Source organism: Xyrauchen texanus, chromosome 32 (assembly GCF_025860055.1).
Source record: "Xyrauchen texanus isolate HMW12.3.18 chromosome 32, RBS_HiC_50CHRs, whole genome shotgun sequence".
In the NCBI taxonomy this organism is placed as follows: domain Eukaryota; kingdom Metazoa; phylum Chordata; class Actinopteri; order Cypriniformes; family Catostomidae; genus Xyrauchen; species Xyrauchen texanus.
Genome location: NC_068307.1, coordinates 7363631 through 7375124, shown reverse-complemented (window position 1 = coordinate 7375124; position 11494 = coordinate 7363631). Strand labels below are relative to the sequence as shown.

Genomic DNA, 11494 nt, shown 5'->3' with positions numbered 1-11494 from the left:
TTGTTGGACTCCTTGCTCGCACTTGCTTTTTCAGTTCTTCAAATGAGATTTAGGTCAGGGCTTTGTGATTGCCACTCCAGTACCTTGACTTTGTTTTCCTTAAGCCATTTTGCCACATCTTTGGACGTACGCTTGTGGTCATTGTCCATTTGGAAGACCCATTTGCAACCAAGCTATAACTTCCTGGCTGATGTCTTGAGATGTTACTTCAATATATCCACATAATTTTCCTTTCTCATGATACCATCTATTTTGTGAAGTGCACCTGTCCCACCTGCAGCAAAGCACCCCCACAACATGATGCTAGCACCCCATGCTTCACGGTTGGGATGGCGTTCTTCGTCTTGCAACCTCACCCTTATTCCTTCAAACATAACGATGGTCATTATGGCCATTTTGTTTCATCAGATCAGAGGACATTTCACCAAAAAGTAAGATCTTTGTCCCCATGTGCTCTTGCAAACTGTAATCTGACTTTTTTATGGCAGTTTTGGAGCAGTGGCTTCTTGCTGTGCAGCCTTTCAGGTTATGTCGATATAGAACTCGTGTTACTGTGGATATAGATACTTGTCTACCTGTTTCCGGTGACATTTTCTTAAGGTCCTTTGCTGTTGTTCTGAGATTGATTTGCACCAAAATACATTAATCACTAGGAGACAATATTAATCTCCTTCCTGAGCGGTAGGATGGCTGCATGGTCCAATGGTGTTTATACTATTGTTTGTACAAATGAACGTGGTACCTTCAGGCATTTGGAAATTGCTCCCAAGGATGAACCAGATTTGTGGAGGTCCACATTTTTTTTTTCTGAGGTCTTGGCTGATGTCTTTTGATTTTCCCATGATGTCAAGCAAAGAGTCACTGAGTTTGATGGTAGGCCTTAAAATACATCCACAGGTACACCTCCACTTAGCCATTTAGCCTATCAGAAGCTAATTGACTAATTTCCTAAAGGCTTGACATAATTTTATGAAATTTTCCAAGCTGCTTTAGGCCCAGTTAATTTAGTGTATGTAAACTTCTGACCCACTGTAATTGTGATATAGTCAATTAAAAGCGAAACTATCTGTCTGTAAACAATCGTTGGAAAAATTACTCATGTTGGCACAAAGTAGATGTCTTAAATGACTTGCCAAATCTATAGTTTGCTAGTATGAAATCTGTTGAGTTGTTAAAAATGAGTTTTAATGACTTCAACATAAGTGTATGTAAACTTCTTACTTCAACTGTATTCTTGGAGCATGTCAGATCTATAATGGTTTCCTTCAACCCATCTCCAGAATATTCTATCAACCCACTTTTCATTATGAGTGTTTGGATTACTTTCCCCACCCCCTGAAACTCATTGGCTTACCCCAAGTCTTTAGTGGGAACCCTCTAATTCAATATAAACCACACCACTGTGGTGCTCTGTGTCAGCCAGTGCAGTCCCAGTACAGTGGAATTTCACTGCAGACATCATGGTAAGTATGAGACAGGAGGGGTGATGTTAGATTTATAGTTGCTCATAAATTAATTTGATTTATAGCTTTTAATTTGAACTATGTTGGAGGCTCTGGAATGCTTTGGCTGTCATAGTAAAAATAAAAAATTTGTTTGTTTTGTTTTTCATAGATTGTGAAGACGATTAATGTCATTGATCTCAACAATATAAATGTGGGCAGAAAGAAGTCTTCCAATCGGATAAATGTTTATAAATGTTTTATATTTAGTCTATTAAGTATTGAGTATTTATATTTTTGGTCAGCATCAATTTTATGAATTAAATAAGATTTTCTGTTTGGCTTGCAGGTCAAAATTAACAACATGTTGGGTTTTGTGGGGCTCTCTTTATGCATAGTCGTGCTGCTGGGTTCAGAGATCTGCATAGCAGGTATTGCCACCAAAGTTTGATTATTGATATATATGGATATCCATCCATCCATTCATCTTCTGTAGCCACTTGTCCTATGTAGGGTTCGCGGGTAGTGCTGGAGCCTATCCCAGCTGTCTCAGGCCGAAGATATATGGATATGTGATGTGAAAAACATTTTTGTGCTTTTAACTTTCTGTGCTTTGTTTTGCTTCATATTAAATTGTACTCAGGTGAGTACGCGTAAATCCTATCAATCAGCACATAAAATTGTTTCTACTATCCCATCTCATAATTGCTTCTCTTGCCGAAAAGAATACATCTGGGGAATTGGTTACTTTTTCACAATCTTGTGTAGTTTCAGAAACAGCAGCTATGATCAAATCTGTGCCAGCTCATCTTGTCTTCTCTGTGTGAAGTTCTTGAATTTCACAGGCCTGTCAGATAAATGGCTGAACAGTAAGCTGGGCACACCATCAAAGATGGTGACCATATCCTGCTTGGCACACGTCTGATAGAGAGGAAGCCAGCCAGCTGAAACATTCACAAAAATGGTTATAAATCAATTCAAAGCCTCGAACAAGCAGAACAGTGTTTAAGACAAGCCAAGATATGACAGCACTTCGAGGAGCCTCTGTGTCTGTCATAAATTCAATAAGAGGAGCTGATGAGTGTCAACATCACTATGGAGTTGATGGAGTCCTGGGCTTAGCCTAAAGTCAAGCTTTAGATACTCTTTGACTGCCCTTACCAGGCCTTCACGATCAAGTGCAAAACAACACTAACTCCAATTAGTCACAGCTCTGCCCTGCAAATAGACAGAATAGTTGTCTTGCACTTCTGAGAATGGTGAAAAACACAGCCAAACTTTGCGGGTTCCGGAAACCCAGAACCCGCCCAATAATGCATCAAATGCCGCCATCCTATTCACTCATCATTATCTCCCAGAGCCTCTCAGGCAGAGCGAGGATGGAGTTTTTTTTAGTTTTTTGTTAAAGATGTCTGATAAACAAAAGGTTCTCTAAATGACTCGGGCTAATTTGGGATGGGGCTATTTGTGACACAAATGTGAAAGGAAGTGAAGAGACTTCCAGCCAGTGATAGCAATAGAACTGATTTGGCAGAACAATAGAGTTACTGAAATCTTGGCCATGACTTGCTATGTCAACTTGAGGTCATTGCTGGACAAATGCACTTTTTAAGAGATCTAAGGTTTTTATTATGTGAATGCTCAGTAGGATCCTGTTTTGTTTACTGACATTAAACCATTCCAATTTCTTTCAACTTTGTGTTTTGTCTGAAATGCTTTTAACCCCTCACAGAGTCTTCACTAAAACTTAAAGATCCCATGAAGAGCCTTGACAAGTGCAGTTTTCTTTCCTTTGTCGAAATTAAACGTTGGGGCAGGACATATCAAAGGACAAATTTCTTTAAAAAAAAAAGCCAATACTAGAAGTCGACCAATAGTGGATTTTGTCAATATTGATAACTAAGTTGGAGTGAAAGGCTAATATCCGATTAATCAGCCGATTGTCGTCAAAAATCGACATTGATTTTTGCTGATATCCAATAGTTCAAAAGAGCAACTATCGGCACAAATTAATCAGTAAAACTGATATATCGGTCTACCTCTATCCAATAACCTAATTAACGTAGTTGACATCACAGCCATGAACCATTACTAATTGTATTGCTAGTCGAAAGCAGGCGGTATTAGGGGGAGGGACATTCTTTTTCTTGGGAGAATTTTATTGGTCAATAATGTTTTACACCCCTCAGTGCATCAATGAGTCATCAATATTTTCGGTCTGTTATCCCGGAAAAGAAAGATACATATAAGCGCGTAGGTGCTGAAGGCTGAAGGGTTTATCAGGATTTATTTAAAGCAAGAAATTCATTATTTGTGCTCAATTGCAGTTTGAACATGAATTTACCTTTATTTTTTATTTTACATTTTTTTGCAGCAAGGCAAGAATTAATAATCACCACCATAAAGGTAAATCATTCACAAACTCAGAAACATGATGTTATATTCTATCATTACTATAATAAACACTCTTACATGATGATTTCTGAAAATGCCAACTTTTTTAATTTCAGCAAGACCCATACACAATGAGCAAGGGCTCCCAGTTAGAGGGCTACTGCATGGATCTACTCTCTGAGCTATCTAAGAAACTGGGGTTTAAATACAAAGTTAACCTGGTGAAGGATGGGTCATATGGCCGGCAGGATGAAAGCGGAAACTGGAACGGAATGATTGGAGAGGTTGTTAGAGGGGTACGTGATGCATTTTACATTTACAGAAAAATAGAAAGGGATAATACACATTCACGAGCTGTGTTTTAATACAAAATAATGCATATTGTGCTTCTGCATGTAAATGTTATATGAGCATGGTTATAAAAAGTACTTTAAATGGAATTAATCCTCCTTTTCGTTCTCTGTCCACAGGAAGCTGATCTGGCCGTAGCTCCTCTTACTCTCACTGCTGCCCGTGAGAAGGCTGTGGGAATGTCAAAACCGTACATGCAGACTGGAATCAGCATCCTCATCCGCAAAGAAAAAGTTTCTGAAGAGGCTGGGTTTTTTGACTTTCTCTCCCCTTTCTCTGGCGAGACCTGGTTCGGCATCCTGATTGCATACTTTGTGACTGCAGTCTGTATCTGCATTGTGGGAAGGTCAGAACATCAAAGACCTATTGTAAAACTGGTGCACTAATTTTCAGTTGAACGAACATTGTTCAACAGTACAACATAGTACAATATATGAACTTATCTGAACTGAAACTGAACTCTACATTTGTCTCTTTGTATCAAGGTTGAGTCCATGCGAATGGAGCCAGCCTGAGACTGAGACCAATCACTTAACACTTCTGCACAGCTTGTGGTACACTGCAGGAGCCCTAAGCCTGCAAGGTAATCATCCAAATGTCCTGCTACAAATATTGACAAACAAACACCTTTATAAAGTTCCATTAGTGTAATAGAAGTTCAACATTTTTTCATTTGGGTTACTTTCTTGTAGGTAAGAAGTGGATTATAGCTAGACTTGTGTCGGGACGTCAAAGTCAGGTGCCTCTTTGATCTCCACACTAAAACGCTGCAGAACATCTTGTTTTGATTTTAGCGCTGACATTTCCTACTTAATGAAACTTTATCGGAATTGTCCAGTTCTAATAATTGGCTGACACTTCGAAAGGTCAAACAGTATGGCAAAACGGGGGTAAAAGTTGTTTGAACTGTGAGCACCATGTTACAGTGCTTGAGGGAAGTGCAAACCAAGGCCGGGGGTTAACACTTCACTTCATGGAACTCAATCCCTGCGTTCTAAATGGCATAAATGATACCTTCAGAGGGCACTTTGAAGGGAGAACATTCATGACAGCCATGCTGTAATGTCCAATTAAAATGACTTTAAAAGTTAGTTCTGAATGACCATTATTTTTGAGCACCACTAAGGATAATCACTTCTGAATGGAACGCACTCAGTGTATTTGGGAACGCAAATGTGAGTCATGTGGAAGCCCCTTAAATGTCTCTACCATGTAAAACTGTGTTTTTGCTTTTATCAGCCACGATGAGCAAAAGGACAGATTATTTATTTTTCTATGGATCGCTTGCTTTTTATTTCTGCTGCGTCACAATGGGTAGCTCTGCCAATCGTGAAATCTCATTGGTCCAAAATCCTGCTACTCATAACTGTACATTAAAAGTGAAGTGTGGAATTTTTTTATGTTAAAATACTTTTTTCTTATCACAGATTAATGTGGATATGCTCTTTTTTTTTTTTTGAGCATCCCAACTGGCCTGACACAAAAACATAAGCTCAACCAATGACATGAGTTTGGGGCGGGACTATTTGTGAATCCGACCAATGGAAGACAGAGGGTGTATTTGAGAAACCTATTTCTGTTGGCTTGAGGAAGCCAACATACTGTTATTCTACAAACTTGGTTTAGGGTTTTTTCAAAATCCCTAAATGGAGACCAACGTTTCTAACACTAACTCCTCCTAGATCTTTTTAAGCTACATCCACCAAACTTGGTACAGTGGTGGTGTAGTGGTCTAAAGCACTAAACTGTTAAGCAGAAGGTTGTTGGTTCGATCCCCACAGACACCACTATTGTGTCCTTGAGCAAGGCACTTAACTCCAGGTTGCTCTGGGGGGATTGTCCCTGTAATAAGTGCTCTGTAAGTCGCTTTGGATAAAAGCGTCTGCCAAATGCATAAATGTAAATGTAAATGGTACAGACCTTCAGACTGTTCTGGAATAGTGTGCTATGTCCTTTCTAACTGATCAGACTTTTCAAAGCCTTGTCTCCTTTCAAAGGCTGCGTCCTCCGGTGGTCGCATTTGTTGGCCGCATATATCATTGAGGCTGTCTCGTTTCAGTAAAGCATGTGGGACACTCGGAATGCAGTCTTCGAAGCGAGTACACCTGTAAAATCTATGAATACCTCACCTAAAATTTACCTCATACAGTCCCCTCCAAAGGGACTTTGTTCCCTTCTCAATCAAAGCGCTGGTGCTTGTTAAAGAGTGGTGTGCTGTCATAGCAACCATGATAAGTTCTGTTTCCGTTTGTCTTACGAAGGCCATCTTGTTTAAATGAGGTTTGTTTAAAGGAGGACGCTCGGTATATTACAGTTTTCACATGCGTACTAGCTAGCACGCAGCCTTAGAAACGAGACACAGCTATAGTTTTCACACAGCGGATGGTCAAAAATCGGAAAAATCCTATTGACTTACGTTGATGGAATGTTCAAATGGGCCAATGAAATGCTTGTTAATTCAAACTCCAACTGTCAAAAAATTCAAATGTAAACAAACACACAGAAGGCCTTTGATGTACTTTATCAAAGTCTTACTAGCAAGTCAGTCCACTGTCGGCCATCTTTGGAATACTTTGGAAGCTATTTCCAGTGAAAAAAGTGCAGCTCCTATCTACTTGAATGGGGAAACACCAAAATCTCAAAAACAGTTTGATAAGATTACCAACAAAGATCATATTTCAAATCAGCATTAAAAATACTCAATTTTTGTATTAACTAATGTACATGCTCGAGGTGTTTGACAGGCTCTTTTACCTGTAGCTGTTTTCTTACTTTAATGTCTGTATAGCCATCTTCAGTCTTTTAAAACTAATTTAAACTTTTAGTCAAGGCTTTGTCAAGCCAACATTAAAGATTGTCTTGATAAACGTTACTTGTGTAGTTAATAACTGTTATAATTTTTGCAATTACATTTGGTGATGTTTGTAGCAGTGTTGGATACATTTACTCAAAAATAGTAATCCCTTACAAATTAATAATTTATTTAGTAAAATTGTAATCAGACTTTGAATTGCAATAAGTACTTATGGATTACTTCATAGGAAAAGTAATGAAATTACAACTAATTTACTTTTAAATGAATTTCATAACAATTTTCACAGAAAAGCTTTTCGTTGTTGTGCTCAATGCAGTCAAAATAATCTCTGTTTATTGTCGTAGTCCCTTCAACTGTCACTGAAACATAAACAGACGTACATATGAACATAATTGATGTTTAAAATGTATTCTACATAAACAATATTATTGTGTAACCCAAGTAATGTACTTAAAAGTAATTCAACTGGATTGAAATTCAGTAATGGTAGTCTGATTGCAATAATTTAAATTGCAATGTGTTACATTACGTTTTTGGTTGAAAGAAATTTGAATACAGTAACTAATTACTTTGTAATCAGATTACACCCAACAATTACACACTTTGCATTTAGTGTCGACAAATTGCTTGTAGCTGGAAGCATGCCTGGTGTCACACAGCGTGACTTATTTTCCTCTCATCTCTTTTGCTTACTGCAGGTGCAGGCCCTCACCCTAAAGCTGTGTCAGGACGGGTTATCAGTTGTACCTGGTGGCTGTTTGCAGTCGTATTGCTGGCGTGTTATTTCTCCAGCCTCAGTTCCTCTCGGGGATCTGATTCTGCACAGCTCATGATAAAAGGCTTTGAGGACTTGGCCAATCAGGAAGTGATCGAATATGGAACGCTTGCAGGCTCCTCCACCCTTGCCTTCTTTAAGGTCTGATCACATGTTATATCCAGGATGCACATGTCTCTTATCAGTCAAATTAATTCTCAACAGATTTTACAGAAAATAATTCCTAAAATGTTGGCTTCTTGTACAGAACTCCAATAACCCATCTTACCGTCGCATCTATGAGCACATGGAGCGGAGGAAAAGTTTTGTGTCCTCAATGGATGAGGGCGTCCAGAGAGCAAAGGAAGGAAATTATGCTTTCATTGGAGAATCTGTGTCCCTGGACTTGGCTGTGGCACGCCATTGTGATTTGGCCCGTGCACATGAGGTCATTGGGATGAGAGGTTACAGCATCGTAGCTCCTCTTGGTGAGACGTACTCCTTTTTTACGCCAGTCTTTTCCATTCAGTTGAAGCATACAGTGACCACAAATTTTTCCACAAAAGACAAACAAAATGTAATACATATCTTATGGAGCTTTATGCTAGCTTTTTGTGAGGAAAAGACAAAAATAAAAAAGTAGTTATTCACTGAAAATTCTAATTTGAATCACACCTTCATGTATTGAAAATGTTTGTGTTATAATTGGATATGAGACACGTGAGAACCAATGACATTTTGCATCGTTGATGTCAAATCTGGCACAATGTCTTGACAAAGTGAGCAGTGTGAACATTCTTCAAAATATGTCTTGTTGTGTTCCATGGAAGAGAGGAAGTGATTAGGGTGATTAAACAATGACAGATTTTTTTAGGTGAACTATTCCTTTAAAGACAGCACAACACATCTTAATGTTTCCACATTTATGTGTTATGCACCGGTTTAGTCTGCAGTGAATGGATTTGATGCACAGTCTTTTCTTGGAACAGGATCTCCCATGCTGAAGAACCTGAGTGTGGCGATCCTGCAGCTGAACGAGGCGGGGGAGCTGGCCTATCTGCGCACTAAGTGGTGGGCCAGTAGCTGTATCTTGGACAGTGCCAAAGCCTCGTCTCTGAGGGCCCATAGCATGAAGGGCATCTTCCTGGTTCTGGCTGTAGGCCTTGGGATTGGAGTTCTTCTCTCCTTGTTTGAGCTCATCTCGAAGTCTCGCAGTACCGCAGGAGAGCAGAAGGCAAGAAGTGCCAATATACACGCAAACATACACACAAGCACACACATAGCATAGACTTGTATTAGTTTTATATAAATCTAATTATAATTATTATTATTATAGGCTAAACCGTAAAGGGATAGTTCACCCAAAAATGAAAATTCTCTCTTTTTCTTTACTTTTTCTTCTGCTGAACACAAACTTTTAGAAGAAAATCTTAGCTCTGGTGGTCCATACAATGCAAGTGAATTGTGGCTTGAACTTTGAAGTTCCAAAAAGCATATAAAGGCAGCATACAAGTAATCCATACACCTCCACTGGTTAAATCCATGTCTTCAGAAGCGATATGATAGGTGTGGGTGAGAAACAGATCAATAATTAAGTCCTCTTTTACTATAAATCTCCAACTTTCACATTCTTCTTTTGTTTTTGGCGATTCGCAGTCTTCGTGCATATCACCACATAGTGGACCGTGAGGAGAATGAATAGTAAAAAGTTTTTTCAGAACAATATGTTACAAATGAAATACATTTTACTGTAGGTATTTTTACCCTATAACACTGTGTGTACCAAATATGATCCACAACATTTGATGGCTCCAATTTCACTCTCTGTTTAAGCTGACAAGCCAAACAACCTATGGTATGTAAGTTGCACATGTTTATGGCACCATCTAGTGGTTATTTTTTTGAAAAAAGTGGTTTCAATGTTTATATTGATCTATTTAAAATAGCCGGTCACACCGTAACCCAGTAGTTCTCAATTTTGAAATACCCTTTGAAACTAAAAACCCCCCGATAAAAAAAAGAAAAAGTCAATAACATAAAAACTATTTAAAAACATTTCCAAGCATTTCCATTCAACTTCATACCACTCTTTCTGATAAATAAATAGTTGTTCTTAAGTGTTTCAAACAAATACAATTAAAAATGTAAAAAAAAAAATTAAATAAATAAAATAAAGAATATATTGAAAACTGCACGAATTCTTTCAGTTTTCTCTGTTTTGCTGAATAATGGAATGTTACAAACTTAAATACTTAAATATCAGAATGAACTGTCACTTGGCCTATATTTTTCTGCTTTTTGTGTTGCAAAAATAAAGCATTTAATTATATGTTTTTATTATTAATTTCAAAACTGGAATAAATTAAAAGTGATACTTTTATCAGAGCAATGATGAAAGGAAAGCTCACCAAAAAATCTAAAATATCTAATCACAAACCCTCAAGTCAGATAAAAGCACTATAAAATCACCCATGCACTATATTTCAAGTTTTCTGAAGCCATACAGTATTTGCTTCATTTTTTTTTATAAATTCTCAACTCGATGATGTTCCCGAATGTTCCCAGATTGACCTCACTTTTGTGGACAGAATCGTCCCCTAATTATAGTGAAGTTTTTACACACACCCATCTAACATCTGAATGAACTACCTCACCAAGAAGTTCATGAATTTCTAGTTTTTACAGTTGTGTTGTTGTTTGACTTGTGATGGTGATGTGTAATCACTTGGTAGATTTCAATTGAACAACAGCCAGTACCTATTTTGATAAGAGGTTTTTACGTGTCAGAAATATTAATGCATTCAGTGAAAATAAACCTGCTCTCTTCCATACAGAAATCCTGCTGCGCAGTTTTGACTCAGGAGCTGAGCCAGCGTTTGAGAATGAGCAACACAAAGAAAGTCCAGGAAACCTCAGACATAAACAAGGCATAAAGGTTTTCCAACACTGATATAATCCGAGTCTTACGTAACAGAATGTCTTTACTGTTTCTTAAATTCTGATAGATCTATTCATGACTTTCTGGATTATCTGTTGTTAGATATTACCATCTCTTACATTATAGGAAACTATGTTTATTAACTTTTTAACTGATTTATATTAGTGTTCTGAACTGCAGATTTCTATAAAATTGTAACATTTTTACAGTCAAATCAAGCTACCTGTTGGTTCAGTGAAGATGTTAGATGAAGTGCCTTTTAATCTCAAACTGGCAGTAAAATCTCATGATTTTGTTTTACAGTTGTTGGTGTTAGATGATTATTAGAAATTTCATCTGAAACATAATTTTTATATAGACTGTATGTAATATGATAAGGAAGAAAGCTGAAAAGGAGTTCAATAAGACTTTGTTCATTAACAAATTCTGTACACCATGTGAAATATTTGTATTTAATACAGAAATACAAGAAAAAGCCTATAAAAGTAAGAGACAAGCAGCATTTTGCAGATTTGTTATTGTAAACCAAGCATAATGGGAAAAATGCACCTTCTCTGACAAGGATTTAAGAATGAAACATTGTAAACTTACAAAACAAAAGCTCATATAATATAGAAAACATTGTCACCTCTTACTCTTAATCACAAAAGAGGCATTGGTAGTGGCACCATGTTTAAATGTAATTAAATAAATTAATAAACTTGATCTAACCCCAAAAGTGTGAGTTTGTTTAAAACCTAATGAGCTATGGTGTAAACTCAACACATCATTTAATCATATCTTTAAACACTGCAAAATTC

At 37.5% G+C, this 11494-nt stretch overlaps 1 protein-coding gene across 2 annotated transcripts; it reads left to right on the top strand.

Annotated features, from left to right (window-relative positions):
- Positions 1-1376: 1376 nt before the first annotated feature.
- si:dkey-183j2.10 (probable glutamate receptor) lies at positions 1377-11414 on the top strand. Of its 2 annotated transcripts, XM_052102077.1 has the most exons (11): positions 1404-1463; positions 1615-1656; positions 1792-1873; positions 3817-3848; positions 3953-4132; positions 4307-4533; positions 4673-4770; positions 7701-7918; positions 8025-8244; positions 8746-8990; positions 10591-11414. In XM_052102077.1, exons 1-11 carry the CDS (start codon positions 1461-1463, stop codon positions 10687-10689), a joined length of 1446 nt encoding a protein of 481 aa, XP_051958037.1. In that variant the 5' UTR covers positions 1404-1460; the 3' UTR covers positions 10690-11414. The 2 variants fall into 2 exon arrangements, with proteins under 2 accessions (XP_051958038.1, XP_051958037.1); XM_052102078.1 differs by lacking the exon at positions 1615-1656 and having other exon boundaries at positions 1377-1463.
- The last annotated feature ends 80 nt before the right edge of the window (positions 11415-11494 follow it).